At 40.5% G+C, this 27,602-nt stretch overlaps 2 protein-coding genes across 3 annotated transcripts; both read right to left on the reverse strand.

Annotated features, from left to right (window-relative positions):
• Positions 1-775: 775 nt before the first annotated feature.
• On the reverse strand, positions 776-10,470 carry LOC139938565 (collagenase 3-like). The gene is made up of 8 exons (XM_071934138.1): positions 10,082-10,470; positions 7,232-7,506; positions 6,807-7,090; positions 6,471-6,629; positions 5,422-5,579; positions 4,418-4,577; positions 3,332-3,607; positions 776-2,885 (listed from the first exon to the last, which is right to left on the reverse strand). The coding sequence occupies exons 1-8, from the start codon at positions 10,292-10,294 to the stop codon at positions 2,638-2,640; spliced, it is 1,773 nt and encodes a 590-aa protein (XP_071790239.1). The 5' UTR covers positions 10,295-10,470; the 3' UTR covers positions 776-2,637.
• Positions 10,471-13,021: 2,551 nt separating this feature from the next.
• LOC139939040 (matrix metalloproteinase-18-like) lies at positions 13,022-27,154 on the reverse strand. 2 transcript variants are annotated; one of them, XM_071934756.1, is made up of 8 exons: positions 21,240-21,369; positions 20,830-21,110; positions 19,690-19,967; positions 18,202-18,360; positions 17,233-17,396; positions 16,470-16,611; positions 15,663-15,923; positions 13,022-15,128 (listed from the first exon to the last, which is right to left on the reverse strand). In XM_071934756.1, exons 2-8 carry the CDS (start codon positions 21,084-21,086, stop codon positions 14,902-14,904), a joined length of 1,488 nt encoding a protein of 495 aa, XP_071790857.1. In that variant the 5' UTR covers positions 21,087-21,110; positions 21,240-21,369; the 3' UTR covers positions 13,022-14,901. The 2 variants fall into 2 exon arrangements, with proteins under 2 accessions (XP_071790857.1, XP_071790856.1); XM_071934755.1 differs by lacking the exon at positions 21,240-21,369 and adding an exon at positions 26,933-27,154 and having other exon boundaries at positions 13,023-15,128.
• Positions 27,155-27,602: the final 448 nt, after the last annotated feature.

Raw genomic sequence — 27,602 nt, forward strand, 5'->3', positions numbered from 1 at the left:
AGGGAGCCATTTCTCACAATGTTTTATACCATCAACCTCTCCCCATTACTCGTCACCAAGAAAGGTTTTACACAATAATTTTGTTTGAGTCATGACCAATAGTAATTGGTAATTACTAAAAATAATTATTGTCATAAACCTTACTTGATTACGATAATTATTGTCATAAACTTTACTTGATTACGAGTAATGGGGAGAGGTTGATGGTGTAAAACTTTGTGAGAAATGGCTCCCTCTGAAGTGACGCAGTTTTCGAAGAAGTAATTTTCAACAAACTTCATTTCGAGACCTCAGATTTAGAATTTGTGGTCTCAAAATCAAGTATCTGACAGCACAAAACTTCGTGTGACCATGGTGCGACAAGGGTGTTTTTTCTTTCAATAATATCTCGCACCTTCGACGACCGATTGAGCTCAAATTTTAACAGGTTTGTTATTGTATGCATATGTTGAGTTACACCAACTGTGAAGACTAGTCTTTGACAATTACCAATAGTGTCCAGTGTCTCTGAGTCAACTGGTCCTTCGTAATCCATGGCTCTAGCTTCTGTTGTGGGTCTTGCAGCCAGCTTGAGTAGCCATAGCCAATGTCTGAAGCCGTGGTATCCCCATAAAATGTGAAGGCCACAGTAAATATCTCTATTAAAACAATTGTTTATAGTCAGAGCATTTTTAGTAATAATACATCGATTTGAATCACACACAATCATGTCAAGTTTCTTGTTTTTTGTTTTAATGAATTTGGCAACAATAAAACATAATTATGTACATTGGCATATTCATACATGTTTTTTTTAATAACAATCAAAATTATACCATATAATTTTAACACAAAAAGCGAAAAGAAAGAAGCGAGAAAGATGTAACTAAATCTGAAATGGTTCTTATATACTTCTGTATTGGTAAAAATGATCAGTAAATAATAATTCGTTGAAATACTATTGAAATTAGTGGGATCTGATTTTGCCAATTGTTTTAATCTTTAAAGCTCCGACGCATATCCAGTGGTTTAGACACGGTAAACACTAGGTGGCAACATGAACTTCAATCGTCTGTAGCAAGATTAGGGTTGTTATTACGGTATTGCACAAGTTTAAAGGAAAATATCTAGATAGGAGAAAAAGAAAAGTTTGCGACAGCAGGAAGGGGTGGACCCACCAACTGGATTCGAACCCAAAGCTATATAACTTATTACTCTTCTTTAATAACCATTATAAAAAATACGAGGTACATCTCTTTTAAAAAATTATGAATCGTGAATTAAAAATCAAGAAAAATGTGTTGCATATTTGGGGACTTTTGCCAAACCCAATGTTTTCTTATGATCACAATAGTGATGGCGTAAGGGACAATTATTAATAATATAATAAACCACGAAAAATACTAAATTATAAACTCTGGATAATAATGGAGAATTTGCGTTTAATGTTGTTCAAAATTACATTCATCTATATATTAATTAAGTTGATACAATTGTTGGTGTTTGGTATTCGACAGTGTGTGACAAATGGAACACGTAAACTGTAACTTGACACCAACCACACGTTCGTAACTATACAATAATGTGATCCTGCACAATACAACTGGTATCTCTGATAGGTAATTACTTCACTTATTTATTATTTATTTATTTTACAGATTGTTACAAATTATTGTTTTCGTTATTTGTCGATGTCTCGGTCCTGGCTTTGACTCCGGTTGGTTCCGACTGAGACCCTTGTTGCTGTGTCTGGCTTTGTCGTTGGTTCTCTTTTCTGACTCCGGATCCAGTTCCTAATCCGGTATGGCCAGGAGTTTCTATCCCCCGTATGGCGAACTGTGTACAAACTTAGTCTGATAGCGCCCTCTTTTGAGTCCACCTCCTCAAGGCCAAGTTAATTTGTGTGTGGGCGGGGGGGGGGGGGGAGGGGTACAGCAATTCAATGGACAAGGCTCTGGCTTAAATTCCCATGTTGGCTTCATCTACAGTTCCCATTCTGGCTCTGGCTTTTGCTCAGTCGAGGTTCGAGGTTCTGACTCTGGATCTGGTTCTGATTCCAACGGGAATGTCGTGGAGTCCGGAGGCGGTTTTCACTGGCTGATAGGGCTAGAGACGTAACCAATTCAGAAAAGGTCATCAGTTGGTTTATAATTTCATTCATCAGTTTGATTTGGTTGGCGTATGATCTTTCATGGACACTCCTTGCACTGACGTCACACAAGGCAGCCCTCTGCTGCACTTTACACACGAGATGTCTGCTCCTAAAATGGCGCAACCAAGAGTTATCATGGGTGATGACATCAGATACAAATGTTTGTACATGACTGCACATTTTGAGATAGTCTGGTCTCTACGTGTCGTCGATCCATTATGTTGTAGCGACCGACGGTTGTAATCCGAATCAAGTATACAGGGATCCTGACCAACATGGCTATACGCAGTGGTAAACTGTTGATCATTGGATGGGCTTATGACTTCGCATGTTATAGTATTTTGGCCCTTTTCGAATCCACGGCTCAGTTGTTCTGACCATGATTGCACGTACTTAGCGTACCTGTTTAGTCAGGGCTTCAGACGAGCGAACCGAGGCTGAAGCCGAATCCAAAGCCAAAGCCGTGGATTCGAAAAGGGCATAATGTATCAGCAGAGTGAAGAGTTCTATTTAATAAGCTGATGACATACAGCCGTTGACATCATCAGCATGGCGGGCAAAAGCGCCCAGGTGCGACCATGAGCAACGGAGGTTTGACCGCTGCCGGTGTTCTCCGAAGTCCCGGCGACGATGTTACCACACCCGAAGAACTGCCGATCGAATCTCGGCTGCTGTCCGTTCGGTGGGATGGCGAGCTTGCTAGACTCCCATAGATACTGCTGGTAGGTGTTTCCAGTTACAAAATAAACTGAACCTGTGTGAATGGAAACAATGAGAAATTATCATGGGTTAGTTTGTACCGAGTTGTGGAGAGACTAACAACTATAACCAACGGTATAACAAGCCATACGCCGAAGTCTCATAATTTTGCGGAGCACGGCAAATTACGGAGTCGGAGGCCCTCACGGGAGAGGACCCGTGGGGGCCAGCGGAGCTCCGTGCCCCACGAGCCTCTAGACCACACAGCCTGATGGAAAATACTGGTGACTTCTTTAGCACGCACATCCGTCACTCAGTGTCGCTCAAGGCGCTCTAACTTTAAATACAAAATTTTCCTGCAAGGTATGTAGGACTACGTTTGAATTATGAGAGCAACTCCTTTTCTGTAGGGTTCACAAGTGATGTGGATTGATATGCTGCCAATCATTAGAGAAATATAACGTATAATTAGAAGAGAAGGGAAACAAAAGTTGTACAAACCACTTGAGTAGAAGGCTGCCGTGAATCCCGATCTGAGAGACCGCGACCATCTCGTCAGGGGTTGAGGATACCCTTGATCAACGCGGTTATCCTCGTCGTTTAACCTCCAGTACTGCCTCCCGTTGAACAAGAAGACGTGGTTATTGTTGGGTGGTACGATCACCGCGGCCTGGATACTTCGTGGAGCTCCAGCGCGCTGTCGACGGCGGAATAAATCTAGGATGACACCCTTCTGGACGAGTTCACCCGATGGACTGAAATCGTGGTAATTCCTTCCTGAAGGCAGTAATTGGTGATAAGAAACAATTATTTGCATATGATATTTCAATGACAACACGGTAAAGTAGCCTACGGTAAATGAGACAATGAACAGCCGCACAATGTCACCCTCGAAAAATATATCTACCACACTCTCTTTGTGAAGGATTGAAAAACTACTCGTTTTGTCCGCCGTACCACTCTTGCAAAGAGCAATATGGGTATAAGTTACTTTCAACTCGATTTAGAGTGAAGTTTGATCCGCTTTTCACTTTAAAGAAGAATGAAACAGATCGACTTTCACATGAAAGAAGCTTGGTGACGACTCGGAGAAGGAGTGAAATTTTCAGTCTTCAACATTAAGAGAGAATGATACACGACCAAGTTTCTTCGAGCTCAAATATTGATCTTTTTTCTTTAAGCAAAAACCAACAGGATACCAGTCACAGATGGTTCTAGTCTTTTTTGGTTGCCAACATTATTCTTGTAAAAGCTGACACCTAAAGCAAACAGTGCACTCCTATATAATGGGTGCGTTCGTTAAGCTTCCCCGGGTCGACCCGGTCTGCCCCGGTACGTTCGAATAGCTTTGACGGGGCTCACCCGGGTGAGCTCTCAGTGCCCCAACGGAGTGGGTCACTTGGGGTGACCTGAGGTGCATGCCGTCACCACGAGAGGGCGAGTGTGATCGTTCGATTACCTCTTGTCAGGGGCTCACCCGAGTGAGCACTGCGGGGTAGACTCAGGGGAGCAAACGAACGCGTTCACAGTTCACCTTAAAGAGGGAAATGGTGTACATGTAGTTTGACTCGTTTACTGCCACCTTACCTGAGAACAGCCTATAGGATCCGTCGTGACGTTGGTATGACGCGTCCACGGTGGCCAGTTGCGTCTGGAAGCGAGTGGTAATCGGCTTTGGGTAGCCTGGTCCTGCTACGGAGAAAGTTCGTTGAGCCTCATTGGTAATCAGATCCCAGTACTCATTCCCCTGGTTTATGGAAGAGTTGAAAAAAGGTTTACCATGGAGGAAGATGAAAGTGAAACTTAGGCGATCAAAGCCCAAACGTTCTTTGCAGACAATATTGGTAGATTTATTTGGTATTAGTAAACAATTGTTTTTCTATCTGAGTATCTACTAATCGCCGCTATCTCGCGTGATCCATGCTTCTACAATAGTCTTCAGCCTTCGAGAAAGACTCTGCTATGGTCGAAAAGTCAGACCAAAACATTTGTTTTGCTTCTAAAATTTGTCTTATTTTAAACTCTGGTGCCTGGGATGGTCTGTCCTTATGACGCCCCTGTCTGTAAAACTTGTCTTTTTATCAACGCTTAACTGTGTTTGGATAAATCTAATTTTTTTTTTTTTTTTAATTCATGCTAAGACTGTAATGCAGTTAATACAACATCACTTGTCTCACATCCTGCGCCAGGAGTTTAAAGTTGACTGATATGGTGCGTTACAAATGGCCATTATTTAGTTGAAACGGAAATAAATTTCATTTGTTTTTGCCCAATGCTTGTTGCATTAGGAAAGAATTTGTATGAAACCATTGGCCAGAATTTAGTGTCTTATCTGGGAATGACAAATGTATTTTCCTCATGAGTTTTCATAGATAAAACCATTATGAGTTGTGTTGCGAAGTACACTATTCTCTGCTTTTAACTTAAAGGAAACCCAAACATATTTATATAACTTAAATATTTGTTCTTGCTGTAACCTCTCCTTCTTTGTTGTACTATAAGTTTAAATTTTGTTATTGTTGTATTCCTTCCCCATGGTATGGGGTTTGTTTTGAAAAAAAAAATCGGGTTATAAATAAGTTATTCCATACCCTGATCACCATCATTTCAGTCGGTGATGTCATCATTGCTGACCCGATGTGGATGTCACAGGTAGAGGGGGTGTTGGGCCCGGTTGGCGGCCTCGGGGGCTGGGGTCTGCCTGGTGGCTGGTTTGGGGGATTGCCTGGAGCAGGGCTGGTGTTAGGTCCTGTGGTGAAATGAAAACATAAACATAAATATCGGTTCATAACTTTTGTTTATATTATTTCTTTGATTTGTTTAAAGAAGAGTTTAAGCTTTGTTCGTGCGGGTTTTTTCTTTTTCTGGAGGTGTCATGAGAACCCGCCAAAAAAAAAAACCAACAAAAAAAACGCTGTAGCTGAATTTTAATTTCCTCTAGTAGTTTTAAAAATAAGTTAAAGCCATTAAGCCATTGGACCCTTTCGGTTCAGAAAAAAAATAAAAGTTCACAGATTTACAAATAATTTACACGGCTTACAGAAGGCATTGGTGAAAGACTTCTCTTGAAATATTATTCCATGATATGCCTTACTTTTTGAGAAAACAGCAAAACAATATAAATTCTCGTTAACGAGAATTACGGATTTATTTTAAACACATGTCATGACACGGCGAAACGCGCGGAAACTAGGTTGGTTTTTTCCGTTGTTTTCTCGCGACTCCGATGACCGATTGAGCCTAAATTTTCACAGGTTTGTTATTTGATATAGAAGTTGTGGTACACAAGGTGTGGGCCTTGGACAACACTGTTTACCGAAAGGGTCCAATGGCTTTAAACCAATTTACCGTTTACTACATAGCCACACAGTTTAATTAAATGGTGTGTGTCTCATTAGTGCATCAAACAACAACACATGACGTACACAAGATTATGCACCCGCCTGGTGCATGCGGAAGTGCAAGCTGACGCATCACCTTCGGTTGGACCAATCATAACACAAGTAAGGGAAGCTAACGTCACAGCGCGTTTATCCAATGAAATCATTGTAGCCAATGAAATAATATGGCCTTTAAGACCAGTGCCTTTCTTTGCCAAGTGACCAGTTTTTATTCAGTCCTCGGCATTTACCTTACCTACCATAAAGACTCTGTATTCCCCGGACGTCGTCCGAGGCCAGTTTGAAACCGTGCCTGTAGCCCTGGTAGAAGGGCGCCATCAACGACGTTTCCACATCGGAGTGGCCGAGTCCCAGACTGTGGCCCAACTCATGGGCTGCCACCATAAAGAGATTCGTCCCTATGAATAAGATTTGTAACACATTAAATTAATATATAAAAACAAAGTTGTCCACACTCGCAACACAAAATTTTTTAAAATTTCTTCCATTTTATGTATGCTTGATTGATCTTATGAAGAGCCTTGCTTAATCTAGCTACTTGGAAATGTGTACTTTCACCAATATTGAGAACGTACCGTGATTTCTATTTGCTGTGAACATCTCCCCTTCATCAAAATGTGCGTCTCCGTCAATGTGCCGGGACCCCGGGAAGAAAGCGTGTGCGAGGACACCACCTCTGCCGTCAAACTCGTACCCATCCCCGTGCTGGCCGTGGGCGAACCGCAGCATGATATCAGCGGTGTTACCGGACGGGACCTCGTGGAAAGTCAAAGGGGTGACGTCACTCCACGTCTTAAACGCCCTCTGAAGTTCAGATTTGGTTATGCGAGCGGGTAAATCCTCAGTTAGGTTCTCGATGCTATAAACAAAACAGTCATTCAAAATTAATCATTAAAAAAAGGTAGCATACAAATTCTGTTTGTCATTATGTTTGAGACCGCAAGAGAATGCACATTGTACCCGCACCGACAGAGGGCGCCCTGTAAAATCAAACCCTCACCTGTACGTCAGACTCGTTCTCTTCCATCTCCTCCCCGAGGTGGAGTATCTCCTTCTGCGCCTGCGCAGTCTCTCGGCTGCCCCGTTGATGTCCTTGTTCCCGCACCGGGGCTTTCTCATCATGGCGATGGTCTCCTTGTTCAGCTTCCCGGTCACCAGAAGGTGAGCCTTGTACTGCATGTGAGAGATGGCCTTCTCCATGTTGAGCGGGGACGACCTGTGGTCTGGGTTGGCATCGTCGTCATCGTCGAAGTAGCCAAACTTCCGCAAGTACATCTACAGAGTGGAGAAGATTTCCATGGGTCAAAAGAGGAATTAAGCACAACGCAGTTTTTGTTGACGTGATATACAAAAATATGTGAGACGTCACATTCACGTTAAATAATGTTGAAGATAATAGTAAGGTTTGCGGTAACACCATGTAATGACAATCTCTCTACTAATGAGTTGAGGTGGTTCTGAAAACAACCGTAGGTTCAAGCTCGATGTTTCGATCAGTATTCTCTGATCGTCTTCTGGGCAAAACGTGGAGATATTCAACTGAAAAAGTTCGATACAATTAAATACTATTACGGTGCGTTTATAAGTAAATCAGAATACTTTAAAGCTGCCGATGCGACACACGAACTGTGATGGTGTAATATTGGCGAATAAATGAAGACTGCTGCACAACAAGTTCAACAAACTCTAAAAAGGGAGGGGTGTGTTACAAAACTCACAATATTGAGCCTCTCTGTTAGGGCACAAGTCTTTTTTATTTTATTTTTTATTTACTTGTATGTTACAATCTTTTGTGCTTAAAAATAACAGGCTTTCATATTTATGCTGGCTTTTGTATTTTAAACCAGAATTCGTTTAAAAGAGCTAATTGTTTTCCTTCAAAGGGTTGCACCATTGATCGGGTAAAAAGCTCTTCTGTGCAAGGTTGGCAAAATAAACGTGCATGGATAGGGTAAATACAACTCGTTACAAACACTGCATTCAACTTTGTTGTGCTGTTTTGAAGTTTATGGACATATTATGCTGTGTTTACGTGGATGTAATTAATTAAAAGAGGCGTCACTGTCCTTGTTGATGTTATAATTGACGTTTTGTTTTGTGTGTCAAATCTTCACGTGCCAGTGACGTGACTGTGTGCCTCTACGGTTGCCAGGCAGTGAACCACACGGGAGCTAGCCTTGTGACTCGGCTCTTTATGCAAGCACCTAGCTTTGTTGAACAAGGTTGAAAAACCATGCTTCGACCCCACGGTATACTGTGCTACTGTATACAATACCATGCAGTTCGTCGTCCAACGTGTGATTAATTCTACCTGGTGAATTCAAAGCTGGATTCTTGCTTTAAGAGCCTTGGGACAAGACTACCCAGGAGGATAAGATTCGTCATGGATGATGCCCGGACGTTCGTATTACGTAGACGGTAACTATGGCCACATAGCCCAAGTGCTTAATAAGCACTTCCGGGTCACCTTCAGATAACCCCCCATAGTGTTGAAAAGGTCAACGTGGTTACCGTTGACCTTTCGTCGAAGGCGAACTGGTTAATACAAGGGAAAGGGCATGGTTATTCTAGAACGGAGTCCAGGTACAACTGGGAGATGACGTCATCGATCCCTTGTGTGAAGTCTGACTTCCGGTACATCGAGGTTGGTTCGGTAACAGCATTTGTGACGCATGTTTGACGTTGGGGGCGGGCCTCGTGATGGCTCACTGTCACATGTCTTCTGGGTGAAATGGTTTTATTATTAGAATAGAACGAACACAGAAACATAAAAAACACTAGCATTGACATCGATCAAAAGTTGTCAAACTTTGTAACATTTCGTGAAGACCAGACACGATTTTCTATTATCACTTTTCTCGTAAAACCAATCACACATAGCTGTACGAACATTTAAACCATAAGAGTTGGATCCCTTCTTATGGGTAACGTCGACATTACTGGTATTGTACACAGGGAACACGACCTAGGTAGAAGCTATAAACTGTTGACGCAAGTCTGATGTCACCACTCCTATAGGAATGTACAACTTTCGAAGATTTTGTACATGTTGAGAGAAATGCATGGACAACAACAATGTTTGTATTAATTTACATATTTCAAAGTCAAAATAGGGAGGGTAGAAAGCACTAGCTTAAAGACTAACTACTTACGTAAACAAATGCAGCTTTCAAATCAAGATGAAATGCAAACTCAGGCAATATTTCTTTACACATATTGTTTTAAGGCTTTCTTAATAATTGGTCTGACCACACATCTGTTGTTAAGACACAGGTGCCATGTTTGGGATCCATAGCTTAGTCATATAGTGACATCCAAGGGATCGTCTTAGGAAAGCTTAGTAATGCAAGGGCAAAACCGCATTGGGCGTTGTTCAAATTGTCTGATCTTTTGTCTTATTAACACCGATGATTGGGAAAAGACGCCACATAATCCATATTCATAAATACCTCAGACAGTTTCGATATTCCTATTGGTGGAGAGCGCGTCACGTGGGGGTGTTTAAACCGTTCAAATAGTGACCAGCTGGAGCTGTTTATAAACCGGTGTCTTCGGATATGTGTGTGCGGGATAGCCCACAACCTCATTCTCTTAAGAGGCTTCATAGATGAGTCTTGGAAAGTCACGATCACCAACGCTATTATGTTGTTTTTTTAAGACACAATAAGAGGGTACAATGTTTTGCAAATTAATTTGTTTGTATAATACACCCAAACTGAACAATGAGTCTTTCTCGAAGGCTAAAATGAAAACAAAGCAAACATGAACAGGTAACTCACATTAAGATGAAATACGTCAACTATATAACTATTGTTTTCTGGACTACAAGAATTAAAAAAAGTCCTCTTACCATTCCTTCATCAATCTCGAGGGGATCAATATCATCCTCCGATGAGACACTGACTCCGGTCTCGCCTGCTCCTCCTGCAACAGACCCCGCCGAGGGAAACTGCGTCACCTGCGGCATCATCCCCTGATTGCCGTGCATCTGGGCCGAGGGTGTCCCGCACAAAATACATCCCACTAAAAGGCCGAGAAGGGGGCGAAAATCATTAAGCGTCATGTTTAAAGCCCGCTTCACTCGTGTTCTACAACTTCACTCGTGCTCACACTGAGTTCTTGTCCACAATTCAAAGGGGTGAATCTGGAACTGCTTCTGATGATGAAAGAGAATTTCTTAAACTGACTTGGATGGACTCTCCCTGTTGGGGAAGGGGTCGCAAAGAGGGGGAAACTGTTCCTCTACCCGGTGTAAGCTTGTGACTCGTACCCACCTTGCTCCACGGTGATTAAGACCCCCACACAGGAAACCATCATTACGAACCAGCCAATCACAGCGAGCGTTTCAAACGAGCAGAGGAAGATGACTAATCCTAGTAAGTGTTTTATTTTGGTCGGCACTTATATTTAATCATCATGCGGTGATATTTTTCCAATGGATTTGTTTAAGGGGTTCACAGCCCACGCAAGAGATGCGTGAACGTTTGTGAGGAGGAGGAGGGGGGGGGGGCGTTAGCATTTTACAAACCCCTCGACCTCTAAATTCTTCCCTGCCATGGAAGATCAGAGGGGCCGTGACGCAGTTTACTCACCGGACGTGACGTCATGGACAGGGGGGGAGGGGTTGGGTTGCTAACAGGTTAATCCCATAACATGACCAGTGAATCTCAGACTAAACGCCCTTAACACACCTTCATTGTTGTTTGCCTGATTTGGTCTACGGATAATTAGATACATCGAAGAGCAACGACAGGCTGTCCCAGGTTGCGTCAATATCCAAGTCATCAAAAAACAGTGCACAGATGAGTGAAGTCTTATTCAAGAAAACATGGATGAGAGCAAAAACAAATGGTCCTCAAAAGGTCCTTGATTTCTCTCCCAAACCATGTTTGGTTTTCGAATAGTGATTAGGTACCATACCAAATCCTGTGTCAAGTTTGACAAGAGTTCTTCATATTTTCGACAGTGATTACTTGAAAATATAATTTGTTCAACATCGTCAAGCCTGATCAAAGAGGAAAAAAATTACGTATGTTACTTTTTTGTTAATGTCCATTCAATTAATATGGATTATACCCCCTTGCCTTACAACGCCGCCAATCAACTGATTCATCCAAACATGTTGTGAGCGATCTACGCTGCGATCATAAAATACGTGAATATTCATGCTGCATACACGTAGGTTCAGTGCATGCACGCTCGCTTACGCGCGCACATACGTGAACAGTCATGTACATGTCCACCGGACGGTTTTTGCATAGCGCCGGACACGATTGCATTTGCAAAAGTGTCCGGAGCGAACAGTACTGCATGGCGGACGCACGTTAGTTGTGGGTTAAAGTCCTACTCAATTTGCCTTTGTCCAGCCCCAACATCATCACTTACCCAGTCAGTTCCCCTTGTGGTTTATAATGATAATTTAACTTATTAAAGAATTGTCTACCGACTAATCTTAAAACCTTCCTCGGCGACAATGTCATCTCCACAAACCGCGAATTCTTTGTTTCTTTTAAGGTTCTCTTTATACTTTGATTCCTTATTTTAAGTTGACAAACAATGAGACAAGACTTACATGACGAAATAATGATTTTGAGTAATTAACAAGAGTGTCCAGTGCTTTTTATAGGCACTGTGGTACACCTTTAGCAATTGTCAAAAACCAGTCTGCTCATTATTGGTGTATCTCAACGTGTACATAAATAACAAATACGTGAACATTTTGATTCCAAGTTGCGAGAGTATACAAGCATATGCTTGAATTTGAGAGTTCAGCTGAGGTTTCGAATTCAGTTCAAATGTTTTAGTGAGAAAGTTCAAGTTTCTCAACAACACGTTACTTAAAGGATTCGGGTATTTTTTTTCAAAATGTCCATTTGCATTAAACTTACAGGGTTTGAAGATAATGATAGTGGAAAGCTTCCCTTCAAGTATTATTTACTAAGATTGTGTAGTTTTTGAGAAATGAGTAAAACAAGTCACAAAATAATTTTGGTCTCATGAGACCAAAATTATTTTAGCATGTAAATTCCCCTTAACCAGCTATGATATTATACCAAAACCATAGCATAACTGGTTTATACGTTTTTACATGCTAAAACTGAGACGAAAATTATTACTTATAACTACAGCACCTCAGTAAGTAAAATTTGAAGGGAAGCTTTCTACTATCATAATCTTCAAACTGTGTAAGTTTAATGTAAATCTGTGGACATTGTGTTTTTTGTTAGAAAAAAGTACATAATATAACCTTTAAGAGGGAGCCGTTTCTCACAATAATTTATACTGTAAACAGCTCTCCATTGATCGTTACCAAGTAATTTTGTTTAAGCTAACAATTATTTTGAGTATTTATTTACCAGTGGTGCTAGTTCCCGGGACACAATAGATGTAATAATAGACTTGCTATCAGTCTGCTGGTTGAGACCGTGACCCATTGCGTGTTTCCTGAGTTCAATGTTTGAGGGTTATTCACCACAGCAACCTTGATTGTCTAATGTTCATGTTGATGATTGACGGTTCACGGGGTCAGTAAAGGTCATGGTGGCCGGATATCTCCCTCCGACCCCCCCCCCCCTTCCCCATGGCGTACTGCGCACAATTTTCTTCCGTTGACAATTGAAAGAAATGGTTCGAGTAAAACAAATATTAATAAATAATAATGAATCATTTCATCTTGAGAATTGACACCGTGACCTCATGGACAACTCTTTATCACGCCACTTCGACCAAGATAAAAACCAGGTGTCGATTTCACAAAGATAGTCATAGATATAGTCCTGGGAGACGAGTAACTCATCCTAACTCGTACTTACGAGTAACTCATCATGACTCGCAATAACAAACAACTCGTCCTAACTCTTACTAACGAGTAACTCGTCCTAACTCGTACTAACGAGGGACCCATCCTAACTCGTACTTACGAGTATAGTCGTTTAAATTCAAGATAAGACTTAGATATAGTCTTAACTCTTTGTGAAATCCACCATAGGAGGCACACACTATTCTGTTGGAGTGAATAGTTACGGGGATAGTTTTTGATGAACGGTTCTTACTGCGGGAATTACTTACCACTCTTTCAGTGCATCATCAATTTTAAGAGTATTGCATTTATTTCGTTTCCAGGGGGTGCGAATCCTTACCCAGCTCTCGCTTTTCAATGTAATGAATGGTTCGTTTCTTATTAAATACTGAAGCAATATTCGTAGATTGTGGAGGTTGGCCAATGAAGGCCTTTTTCAGTTAGATTGACGAATTTCTTTTTTAGAACATAAAAATGCAACAAACATGTTCTCAAAAAGCATGAAGAAAACTCTGTAAACCAATAACTTAGCACTGCGCACATTTTTATCTATATAGCTGTATTTAATACTGCCATGTCATATCTTGCTGATGTATAAAAATAGAAAATAATTTAAAAGGTCTCTTTAAAAATAGTGACCCCTCTAAAGGTAGGCCCTGGGCCGTCAAAGGCGGCTCTGTGCCCCACCCTTAGTCACGAGCACACAGGGTCAGTAATGAAAAGGGCAAACTGTAATTCTCTGGCCCCCATAGCATTTGTGTTGAGTTACTTCCTTCACCCATCGGTGGAAAGAATTTTGAATCATTGATGTAAAATAATCGATTGGCAGTAAATGGATTAATATAAACCACTGCATTATCTTGTTATTCGGAAAATAAACCACTGTAACCCCTTGAAGGTTAATGATACACCAAGTCGTACTAATGAAATGTGTAGTTAATTGTACAAATCTACTGGCGATTGAGTTAACTTTTTTACAACAAGTATAAATGAAAACTTCGTTTTCAATTTGTACATCTGTACAATTTCTGTACACAAAATATCATATTATTAACACTTGAATCAAGTAAAACCCTTGATTTCAGAAAGCAGAAACCAAAAAACTAACAGTTATTTAATATAATAACCAAAAAATCAAATACAACTAAAGGGAACGATCGCGATTGTCATTCAGCAACAAAAGTGTTTAACAAAGTTCTAGGACGCTTATGTAATATCAACACATGGTTTAAGACCTTTGTCAGGCTGGCTGATGTTATTTCCCCGAGAGAGGGCGCTCATACGGATGCCGAGCCGATTATTGGAACTGGGTCATTAGTGTGAATAATTCATAGTACTTTAAAAAAAATCAATTTTAAAACCCAGAAAGAATGGTGAAAACTTAAAGTAAAATACAGACACCAAAGAAGCAGTAATTAAAAACAATACACTATCGAAGTACTTTGTGAAACAATATTTTTGAAACAATTCCTATTACTCTTATAGAGTGGAAATTCTGTACGTTATCCTTGCCTGCAAAGATAAAACAATGTTCAAAAACATGATCATAATATAATTATATGAAACCAATGATACATGCAACAATAAATCGCATACCACGACATGTGTACATGATGATAATTATGATAATATTGTACTTGCTTGACTTTGACAGATTAAATCTCGAAACAGGAACAACTCTTTTTGTTTTCACCCCTCCCGCCCCCACCTATATTAGACGAGTCAGTATAAATAAGGTTGACTTTATGACATGCCAGCACGTGCGACGTTTCATCAACATTCGCCAGTCGTTCGTTTCAACTGTTCGCAGTTATCTGGGCAGTGCACTGCAGTGTTGGCTTTTCGCAACCAATTCGCCAATGCGTTGCTCATCATCTACACAAAACAAGCGCCATCAACGTTGCCAAAGCCCCAATTGAGAAACTGAATAGAGTCCGTGTGGCGCGAGAACCATCGCCTTCTTCTTCCGTCACCACGGTATCCAGCGAACATCCTAGAAAGTCTACCGTGAACCAGCGGGGTTGTTTGATGACGTCAGCCTTCATGGATCCATCGCTGTAGCTCCAGTATTGGTTGCCTTCGATGAGATACGTAGCACCTGATTTATAGAGAAAAGAGAGAAAGAAATTAGAGAGTTGTTGACGAACGTCATATTTTCATCTGCCTGGCTAAAATAATTCTCAACGCTCTTATTAGAGCCGAACGAGAAGAAAAGACGATTCAGAATTTTCAGGTTTAGATGTGGGAGGAAAACCCCAGCAACTTATTCCAGGGAAAACCCACACAGTTTTAGGGACTTAAAAAGACGTCCACGCAGGAAGCCAGCAAGATATGTCCACGCAGGCAGCATACGCCCAATAGGCTAGGAATACACAACCAGTGGAGCGTCTCAGATTCAAATTTTGGGACACCACATAATTTGTATATATAACGACAGTGCTTCCAAGTGAAATTTTGTTGTCAAAATGATTCATACTGCTTTCAGCACTGCTGTAATCTCCTAACCAAAAGTTGATATTTACATTCGAAACGTATTTTTATATCTTCCCTGTAAACCCCCAAAATCGGATTTTCAAAAATGTCCCCGATGTTTTCCCCATTGTTATATCAGCATTGAACTGAAACTGCTTACCATCGAATCTAAAAGCCGCATCGACCTTTTCGGGACCTCCCGACCACTCGTCTGATATCCTTCGAGGGTACCCATCCTCCATCTGCATAGCGTTTCCATCATATCGCCAACAGAGGGCACCATTGAAAAAATAAGTGAACCCTTCGCTCTTGAGCGCCAGGGCAGAGTTCACGTCTGAGATTTGGTTGCCTGTGAAGGAGGCGATATCCTGAGGGAATCCTGCCTTAAGATCCAGTCCGTTGAACTCCCAGTGTTTGAAACCTGTGTGGAGGAGCAAAGGGCATCACAATCTTAAAACTTGTTTAGTTTTACTCTCTTGGCAAGCTGATTTCATCGTGCAGAAAGGGGGCATCCAACCTAGCCTTCAAGTGCTTTCAATAAGAATGATCTCTGTGGTAGGAGAATATGTTCACCATTGGCGAACTGTGCTCCAGTTCCGAATCTGGTGTGGCAGCCAGGCGATTCTGTCCGAACTGTGTACAAACTTGTTCTAAATAGCGCCCTCTTTTGAATCATCTGCCTCAGCAGCCCGTGTAGATTTCCCGTTGTAGGGGGACAGACTCTCCGGGGACAGATTTCCCTATAACAACGGTTTATATTATGCCCATAGAGTCTTGTTTTTTCATTACTTATTTTCTTTACCATTCTCATTCTCACCAAATCTTGATTTTATTCTCATCATGTCCAGGGCTTGTTGAAGACATTTAAGTCTCATACAAGTTGGGGGTGCTTCAACATCCTGACGTTTCGATCACTTTGGTTTAGTGGTCTTCACATGTTGGTTCATCGAAGAGCAAAGAGTCTTACCTTTTACAAACGTGATCGTCCCATCGATTTTCTCGAACACGGCATCGGGCGAAGAGGGCGCTCGACTCCAGAAAGTTCGTGTTGGCATCGGATACCCAGACAGTAGTTCTCCGCCTCCAGAGAGTCGCCACATGTCCTCTCCCTTTTTAAGAAAATAAATCACTTTGTTATTGTTTGGAAATTTTGTGGTGTCGTCAACACGAAGGATCAGGTAAAATCTATTGTTTCTATAGGAGGACGTGCGCTAGACTTGGTTTAGCATTATTTTGTTTTCTTACAAAAAAACGAGTAAAGTAGGCTTGGCTAAAGTCGTTCGTAATGATAATTGTAATGTATTGACTAATCTTGCGCCAAATCCATAACATTTACACAAGCGTACAACACGAACCCAAAAGGACAGAAGGCCACAGTATAAAGTTGCATAGGATGTATACTCCACACGGAGCTGAGATTATTAATAAGGAATCAAACAAATTGCCCAGAGACAAAAGGGTCCAATTTCATAGAGCTGCTTAGCAGGAAATATTGCTTTAAAATGTTTTGCTTTGCAGTTGTACATTGCAACAAGGTACTTTGGTTGGTAACCCTGTTCTGGTGAGCACGGTTTTGTTGCTCTTAGCTTCTTTTTGTGCTTAAGCAGGTTACTGGTCAAAAGGGGTAAGTACCAGCGCCATGAGCGCCACTGAGTGAAGGATTTGAGCGCTATACTAGAAGCCACTATATTGCATTCAGTGCATTTTTGTTTGTTAATAGTTAGATTTACCTTAAAAATGAAGACCTCGCCCCTGATGTCAGCCACCGCCCCAAATCCTCCAGTACATGTAGGGGAGGGTGTGGGCTTCGGTGTCTCAGGTTGCTTCGGTGGTAGTATCGTCGGTCTAGGGCGAGGGGCTGGGCGTGGGTTTGGGTTTGGATTCGGGTTTCGGCCTGGTGGTTAAGAAATTATCAGCTGAACATTAATCACTGCTTTAGAGTGTGTGTGGTTTAAATGCACTGGACACTATTGGTAATTACTCAAAATAATTGATAGCATAACAAACTTACTTGGTAACAAGCAATGGATAGCTGTTGTTAGTATAAAACACTGTGAGAAACGGCTCCCTCTGAAGTAACGTAGTTTTCGAGAAAGAAGTAAGTTTCCACGAATTTGATTTCGAGACCTCAGAATTAGATTTTAAGGTCTCGAAATCAAGCATCTAGAAGCACAAATAATCGTGTGACAAGGGTGTTTTTTCGTCCATTACTATCTCGCAACACCGACGACCAATATGAGTTCAAATTTTCACTATGTTGAGATACACCATTTTTGAAGACTGGTCTTTGACAATATTCCCAACAAAGGTGTCCAGTGCCTTCAACAGTAGAGTACAATCAAATGACACAGCATTTCATATTGTCCACCTAATCAGAAAAAACACCCTTGTCACACAAAGTTGTGTGCGTATAGATGGTTGATTTCGAGACCTCAAGTTCTAAATCTGAGGTCTCGATATCAAATTCGTGGAAAATTACTTCTTTCTTGAAAACTATGGCACTTCAGAGGGAGCCGTTTCTCACAATTTTGTATACCATCAACCTCTCCCATTAGTCGTCACAAAGAAAGGTTTTATGCTAATAATTATTTTGAGTAATTACCAATAGTATCCACTGCCTTTAACTATTGCCTTTGCATGAATTGAAAAACCAAATAATCATCAAAGTTGTCCCTTCAGAAAATATTTAGATATTTTACCGTATAAACTCTGTACTCCCGAAACATCATCATAAGAGAGCTTGAAGTCTGGCATGTAGCCTTGATAATACGGCGCCATCAGAGCGCCCTCAACGTTAGAATGTCCGAGCCCGAGGGAGTGGCCAAGCTCGTGGGCGGCAACGATAAAAAGATTCGTACCTGAAAGTAATTCACAGATAAATGAATTGGAATTTTTAGTCAATTCGTCAAATTATTGATTGATTGATCAATAATTTGCCGATTTATTGATATGGATTTTGATGTTTAATCTGTAGTGAAATTCCATTTACAGCTGCCATGAACACATTCTCAAATATGTATCTCTGAGGAGACATCTTGTGTTCTTTCCATTGTCCCTATACGGAAGATTTCACCATAGACTTTGTTTACACAAATTTCTTGGGGAGCATCTCGATCTTTATAATTTCCCAGTGGAGTCCTTTTATTTTTCCCTTGTTTGTTTTGTCCTTTGATGAGCTCACATGTCTAATATTATCATTGCCTCCATGACGAGACTGTTGTGCATTTTGCCTTTCCCTTTTGTGTTTAACTGTTATTGGAATGTCACCTGTGAATAGTTACAATGGACTCTCTACCTAAGCTATAGGGACAGCCAAACACCCTGAGTGTATAGTCATATAAAGGTATTTAGTAAACCTAGGTTGGGTAAGCATAAAAGAGCAGACTCTTTTTCTTTTAAAATCGGCACATTAGACGAAAACCCATGAAGACAACAAGACTCTCTCACACTCTTCTCTAGCTTTCAAGGGGGACCAGTTAGACCTCCTTTTTCATACGTCAGCCTATACGCTGGCTAAAACGTCAAAGTGTTACCATGGAAGAGCCTTTAGCTAGTTAGGCCTATGTCATTTTGGGTTGGGGAGCCGGGGGATAGCGTTTAGATGGTCGTCAAAAGGCAGACTGGGAACTGAATAGACAGAAACCTTTCGGCTGGAGGACACGTTTTGGATCCCACGTTTTAGGCAATCTATTAGGTAGGCCGTAAGTGCTGTAAATATTGTGAAACATTAACTTGACCATGGAGCAATTTGACTGCAGCGACGGGGCCAACGCAACATCGTGGACAGGAGGCCAGTTATCACATAAGAGTAGGACGCAAAAATATCGTAAGAATGTCAATACCTTTCTTTTATTGACTGCTTTGCCAGGTATATAATCTTGTTATTTTTTCAAATGTTATCATATTTTCATTTTCGTCCTCTTTTTGTCCGTTTATCAGTTGCCGTGCAGTCCCACATGCATCGGAAAATGTTGCACTTTTCTAGCATGATCTTAAACGCTTGGACATCTGGGATCCTTTTTTCTTCAGGTGGTGGTTCTATTGGAGGATAGTGCGTGGGTAGAGAGATTGTCTGTAGCAGGCCTTGTTTGTTTGTTTGTGTGATTTAACAAATTAGTTCATGAATTGAATTGAATAGGTTAGTAAACCTAATAAATCTATAATGTATCGATTCACTGTAAACCAACCTGAGTACATTTGGTACGTGAACGTCTCATCATCATCAAAGTGGGCGTCACCACCGAGGCCGGGTCCGGGGAAGAAAGCGTGCGCAAGGGTGCCACCGGGCCCGTCAAAGGCGTAGTCGTCACTATGGGAACGCGTCGTGAAGTCTATATGGATGTCTGGCTCTCCGCCTTGAATCTCACGGAACGTCAGAGGTGTGACGTCACTCCACACTTTGAACGCCCTCTGGATGGCTTCACGAACTTGATCGCGCGGTATATCTGGTGTGTAACTGTCAAAGCTACAGAGAGAGGGTGCAACAAAAGGTCTCGTTAATTTTAAGAATCAAATTCAAATAATGTTGCGCACGAGAAAAACGTCGTAATGAGTTGGTTGACGTTGTTGTCGTAGCCTTAGTTAGGGCCTTTTCCAAAGCCTGTACTGAGCTCCGGCTCTGGCTCAGCCTCCGTCATCAGCCAGTGCACATTTTGCATGGTGCTTCAACATCGGCCCGGAGCCTGGAGCCCGGAACCCGGACGTTTGAACAAAAAAACTAGCTCTTTATTATTAATAAGAGCGTGTTGGTTATTTTTTCTCCAACGTAAAATCTGTTTGAAAATCTATTTGATTTTGGAGAATTGTTGTGTCAATGTTCGTTTTGGTGTGATTATGTCTCGTGAGAGACTGATTGACGGACACAGCGGTCCGAGCTCATAAACCAAATAATTATCTCACACATTTTGTTTTCTTCTGTCGTATTTTCTGTTGTTTGCCTGTCAATAGAATAAGGCACACAAGTGTCGGCTTCACCTAAATATAATTGTTATCAACTTACTAGTTTATAACTTTCGTGACTCACTGATATATAAGCATTGTGAACTGTCATTATTTTTCTTATCTTTATTTACTTTGTGTAACCGTGTATTATTTATGTAAAATTTAAGAACTGCAATGAAATATGAATGTATGATGTTGATGATGATGTTAATAATACCATTGTGAACCACTCAAGCCCAATGAAAAATAATGGGGAAGGTTTTCCGGAATTCATTTGGCAATATTTCTGCCTAGTGAGTGCTCCAAAGATTTGATTTATTGAAACAGTATAAATATTGTTTCATGATAATGTTATGCTCTCCATCGTTTTTTAAAGCTCCACTTACGAGTATGTCAGGTCGAAATTACTCCATGGTACCGTACCCTGTGTCGAGTACCGTTTGTTCCGTCCGCTCCACTTGTAGCGGGTGAGTAGGTCCGGAAGGTCGGGCATCCCGCAGCGTGGTTTCTGCATCATCTCCACCGTCTCCTCGTCCATAATCCCCGTCTGTGGAAGTCTGAAAAACTGCTGCATTTTCATGATGCCCTGCCTTACTTCTATCTCTGAGATGAGCTTTGCAGCGTTGGGATCTGGTGGGGCCATGTACCCATATCTCTCCAGGAAGCCCTGAGGGGAAAATTGGGGGGGGGGGATTTTTTTGAAAGTTGTATTTGATATTTAAATGTTTTTTTATATATTTCATTTCAGTTTTAACTAAATGTGTTTCTTCGTGTTGTTGTGTTGCAGTTTACGTACAGTATCGATTACAAATTCCTCCTAGCTGTACTCTAACTCGTTTACGGGTTACGTAACCAGTTCGCTTTTAGCTTTCTGACTTTCTTCAGGGGAGTTGGTTCTCTGGCGTGATGCCGTCAAAATGTCCTACACCTTCCTTTTCATGTTGTGACTCATAACAACATGTAGTTTGTTAATATACCTAATGCACATGACGTCATTTCAGTAGGGCGCCCTCACCTAGAGGTCAAAAGGAGGTTGTTCATTGGCCAATACTGTGTGCCGCGTACCGTGCGTCTCGATTGTTTCGTCACCGTTTTTCCTCTAAGATGGCGGCTGGATGACGTCAATGCATAAGATCTATAAAACCTCTGGGCCCAGAAATTGATTGGTCAACTTGTTTTCTTTCGTCCGTCTGTCCTGGTACCTCTCCTGGTAGTGGTAACAACATAAGAATTTGTTCTGCATTTGCACAATAGGGTAGTTTACCTAAAATAGTACAGTCTTTGTAACAACGGCCGGCAGATTCTGCTTCCAAAAATGTTGAGTTCTTATAAAACTGCAAACATTATACGATGCATGCAGCTTTATCTATACAGAGCCGTGTTTTTACTGTGATGGTTGAAGCGAATACATTAAACTTCCCTAAGAGGAAATACGTGAGACAGTCAGTCATAATAAACGGTGTTATTGCTAAGCCGAGCGAAATCCAAATTCGAAATGTAATGTAAATGGCAGATTTTGGATGAGTTCTAAATGTGATGTATACAATTCTTATCGCGTACTATTTAGTGATACTTTTTATTACTAACAGTATTGCCTCTGAAAATGTGTGTGCCTTAAGATTTGTGTGCCTCGAGAAGCCTGAAAATAACATTCAGTCCTGAAGTCTTTTAATACTCGCTTTCTCAAAAACTATGTTAAGCTCAGAGGGAGCCGTTTCTCACATATTTTGCCCTATCAACAACTTCCAATTGCTCCTAAATACCAAGTAAGTTTTCATGCTACCAATTATTTTGAGTAATTACCAATAGTGTCTAGTGACTTTAAGTGTAGAAAGATTCAAGCACACAATAGATGTAAGAATAGACTGGCTATCAGTATGTTGGTTGAGACCGTGACCCTCTGGGTGCAACAGAATAATGACAGAAAACACCCTTTTTGCACAAATTTGTGTGCCTTCAGACACATTAAATCAGGTTTGATATCTCAGTGAGAAATTACCTCTTTCTCAAATTGTTGAGTAATTATTAATAGTGTCCCATGCGATCCGGGGTAACCCCCGGTTCACCCTCCAAACGGAACAATGGCATGGCCTGTGATCCTCAAAGCAGGTCAGGGACGAGCCCCAAGAGCAGGAGGGTAATCTTTGGTCCAAAAGGTCGGTCAGATGAGTTTGGGAAACAGACAACCGCCATCTTTAAACAATGACTACCACTTTTATTGGTTTCCGTTGCTTGAGACAGTGTCGTGATAAAACAAATTGATAAGAATTATTGGGTCTGGGTTAAGTTCATTTTTTTTTTGCTCTCGTGACATTTTGTCTTGCGTGACATCGCGAACTGCAATCATGATGACGGTGAGCTTGAAAATTGATGTTTTAATCTTCGCACTAAATGTAAGATTTTGATTTCCCACATTGTTTAGTGTTCAATCGTGCCTTTAAGAAGTTTACATTTTGAGAAAAGCACGTACAGAGATAAGCTTATTTGCCACAAAACGGAATGAGGCGGATACTATGACATATTATGTTCACATCCATTTTGGTGTACCTTTGATACTTTGGAATGGATAAAACGCCCTCAATTTACACAGAAATGTTTTAATTGATGCTGTAGCCTGTATTATGCTTGAATTGCATTTGATGCTTTTGTTGGTTGTTGCCAGTATTGGAATAAGTGTCTAAACCACGTAAATGATCAGGGGTGGATTCCACAAACAGTTATCTTGAGGAAGGAAGGTTTACTCATGCTAACTTAGGACTCTGTCTTAAGTTTTTAATAACTCCTAAAGAGTCCTGTTAGTCCTAATTTTGGACTGTTTTTGTGAAATCAACCTCTTATATAAGAAAGCAACATTTTTGAGTATGGCTCTCACTGTTGCTCTTTCGTAAGCATGGTGATGTCACAGGTTGCATAGTCATACTGACGGTTCACTCTACCATAGAAGATGAGCCATCATTGAGATACGGTGGACACAATACTATATCTGACACAGTGCACTCTTTGTGGTCACCATATCTGAAAAAGGCTTGAACCATTGTTGTCATTGTTTCATCGACCAGTATTATACTTCCTGCCCAAATGTCATTGAACATATTTGGAGAAACGAGCGAAAGGATGTGAGCTGTCACGAATAAGGTGTGTTCGTTGCCACTCCTTCAAATGGGGTTTATGGTAGCCTACTCCAACACCATGGGCAACACTTAAATAATATATATTCATATAGGTAACTGCGTAATATAAATGTCCGTTTTATTATTAAAACCGGGGATACTTTTTTTCGTAATTTCTTTGTGTTGTCAACTGCATACATACATACATTATAGGCCTACATACATGCATACACGTATACATACAACAGCATATAACAACCAGTCATTGAATAACTAAATAAACATTATTTTAGTATCTATTCTCATATGATATGACTAACAATTTGCTTATTTTACTTTTAGCATTTCCTTAAGTAAATATTAGCAATAATAATATTGGAGAACGAACCCGAGCCCACTTACTTTGTATAATGACGAGTTCGTCCTTATATATTTATTTCCTTTATTTACCCAGTGTGAGTCAAATCAGTAAAAAAACTGGTTTCCATTTGGGCCCTGCGAACAAACTAACATGTTAAAAGTAAACATAAAATCACATGATAAAATTACGATTAAAAATTACGTAAATATTTAAGAATGTTACGGAAAATTAAAAGCAATATAAATAAAAAATAAGAGTAAAAAAATATTACAAGAGTAATTTTATAAACTGTCACAGTAAGAGTAACAAAATAACCCGTCCCTATATAGATATTCAGGAACTTAAATAGAGTTTGATTTATATGAATGTACAATAATAAAAGACTAAAAGAAGTAAAAAAAAAAAAAAAAAAAAAAAGCGACTCACAATATGTACAGAGTATAAATTAAGCGATTAAGAATTCAAAAAGCTCAGTTTTAAAACAGACAGAGACTCAATTTTCCTCAGACTAACTGGCAGATCGTTCCACATTTTGGCCCCAGAAAAGGCAAAGCTTGAGCACAAGCTTTCTGTCTTTGCCATGGGAACTCTCAGAGTAAGGTTGTCATTTTGTCGAGTGGAACAGCTGTTGGTGAAATGACTGAATAGTTTTGCCATGTACTCTGGGCATAGATGATGAATGCATTTATACACGAGAATGTTTTTTCTTTATACAAATTCTCTCGGCAAAAGCTAACCATTTCAATTCATTAAACATATCAGTCGAGGAAGTTCGGTAGGGGCAACCAAGGATTAATCTGGCGGCTCTTTTTAATAGTCTGTTCAACAGGTTACTCTGTGCGTTGCGTAGTAACGGCCTCCCCAAACCGTACAACAATAGTCCAGACTCGGTAACACAAAAGTTTTAACCAACGTGTGCAGACTACTTATTGGGATGTTGTGGCGAATTCTACTTAATATGGCTAATTTAGAAGAAACTTTCTTTTTAATGTAATCAATATGAGGAGACCATGTGAGTGATTCGTCAATAATAACACCTAAACACTTGTAAGAGGAAACCCGTTCAACTGGATCGTTATTAATGACAATGTTAAGGTCAGTTGAATAATAATAATATTAATTTAATATTTTATTGAACTTATATTGCGCTCTCTCCAGGACCAGCCTGTTCGAGGGCGCATGACAGAAAAAATTGCAAAAGATTAAGAAAATGACATACAATAAGTTAAAAGTTTTAAAAAGTACACCCGTTAAAATATATAAGCAAAATAGATAAACAAGTTTACAAGCAAAAAAGTGCATTAACACCATAAAACAAACGCAACTTTGATATAAGAAAGCATCACTCAAATAGATACCATAAAACTAAAACTAAAATATACAAAACTCGCTACACATTACCGAAGGCTTTCTTAAAAAGAAAAGTTTTTAATTGAGATTTAAAAAGACTTTGTGAATGCAGTTTACGAATGTTTGCTGGCAAGTTGTTCCATAGATTTGGTGCTGCTGAATAAAAAACTCGAAGCTACCTTGTGTTTAGAGCCAATGATCATTGACTTAGTTTTTGTAGCATTAATTGTCAACCTGTTTTTAGCGGCCCAATCGTAAATATTTACCATAGCTGTATTGAGGCTACTTTTAATTTCCTCACTGTTGGAGGAGCTACATGTTATTGTTGAGTCGTCTGCGTACATGTGCAACTGACAGTTTTGGGGAATGCATCTAGAGATATCACTTGTGTAAATTATAAACAAAAGGGGTCCCAGAATAGAGCCCTGAGGAACACCAGTTCTAAGAGGGAGGGTCTCAGAGCATCAGTTAAATAGGACGTAAACCAAGTGATAACTGAGGCAGACAAATTCATAGAATGTAGCTTCTTCAATAAAATATTGTGATCTACTGAATCAAAGGCCTTGCTCAAATCAATTAAAACAGTACCAGTGATTTACCCATGCTCTAATGCATTGAGACAATTATTAATCAGTCCATGCAGAGTGGTCTCTGTTGAATGCTGAGGTCTGAAACCTGATTGGCAAGGGGGGATAATATTGTGTTCATCAAGGTATGAATACAGATCATTGTGCACCGCCCTCTCAATAATCTTGGAGACAATCCGAAGAATGGAAATCGGCCGATAGTTACCAACGCAACCTTTATCACCACCTTATAACTTTAAGTTTTAGGTGTTTGTGCAATACAATCACGAACACCTCTTGTTATTAGAGAATGATATTGCACAAAGCGAATATCCTATATCCAACAGGCATATCAGCAAAATTTAGAACATGGCCATGTGCTTAAGGCCCTTTTTGAAATCACGGCTTCGGCTTTGGATTCGGCTTCAGGCTCCGTTCTTATGTCTGAAGCCCTGAGCACGTACGCTATTAAAGCACGCGTTGTCAAAACAAGCTAGCCTGAGCCTAATCTGGAGCCGAAGCCGCGGTTTCGAAAAGGGCCATAGTACACAAAGAAAAAGGCAATAGCCGATGGCGGAAACATTCACAAGGAAATCCTCCTTACACCTCGTTGCAATGTTTTTTGTAACTAGCTTATACTTGCATTTTTTCGATGGCTTTTTCTATTATTTAATGTTTGGGGCCAAAAATCTGACATAGCATCTTTAATCAAAATCCATTGCCACGCCAAACTTGTTAATGATACCGGGCAATACAGTTAGGATGATCTTCACTACTTGCTGTATACAACAAACTGTTGCGCTATTCTGTGGAGTTGGTATCGGGTGTATCAGGGGCGAATGGGAAGAGTGTATAACTAGTAACTAAGTAAGACAATAAAGTAAGATTTGAAAATTCGCATGGTGGGAATATTCTAGTGAGGTTAGCGGGGATTGTACATAAAACCCGCGTGAGTTGCGGTGGTTCTGCGAAGAAGCGGCGGTTGCTTAGACTTGACGTTTCGATCAGTATGCTCCGATCATCTTCAGGAGATTGCTAGCCTTTATTACAGCCTATAACTTCACTAAATTAAGACATTAAGTACATGAGTCGGTTGACTTACCATACCCATTTGTAGTGGCTGGACCGCAGCCGATTGCACAAGAATAACGTCCCGAATGGAGACTAGTAGGAGTAGCAATGGTAACGTCATCTCAAAGAAATCCATGTTTTTAGACCACCTCGTGGACCGTGGAATGAAAAATTCGCGACAAAATATCAACCGAGATGTACCTTTTTCAATATCTCTTTGTTTTATGCTTTGCACCACTACATGCGTTATCGCTTTATCTGGATATGGAACTGCAATGTTTTCAGTCCGTTGCTTTTAAACCAACAGAAATAAGGACCTTGTTCCACAATACCGGAAATCGTCACTGTTTTATTATCAGGAAGTCACTCGACCCGGGGTCATTGTTTTAACAGATTTTATCGACCTATTGTTCCTAAGCTCTTCTGCGAAGGCCGGTTGCTCAATATTTCGACGTGGTTTTTGCGAAATAATACACAATTTAAATGCGATTACGTAGTGGATTAGACTTATGGACAAGTCGTTCAATGTTTGTGGTGTAACGGTTCTAGTGCGTCTCAACTGTTCTCTCGCGAGACTCTTGGCTCCCGACTATACGTACAGTCCCATATAACTTTAAAGTTTAAATGTGGCCACAAGTATAGTGGAAGTTACTCACATAAGTTATAATCCAGTCGAGGACAATGCAGGCTTGGCCATTCAC

Source organism: Asterias amurensis, chromosome 6 (genome assembly GCF_032118995.1).
Source record: "Asterias amurensis chromosome 6, ASM3211899v1".
Classification (NCBI taxonomy): Eukaryota; Metazoa; Echinodermata; class Asteroidea; order Forcipulatida; family Asteriidae; genus Asterias; species Asterias amurensis.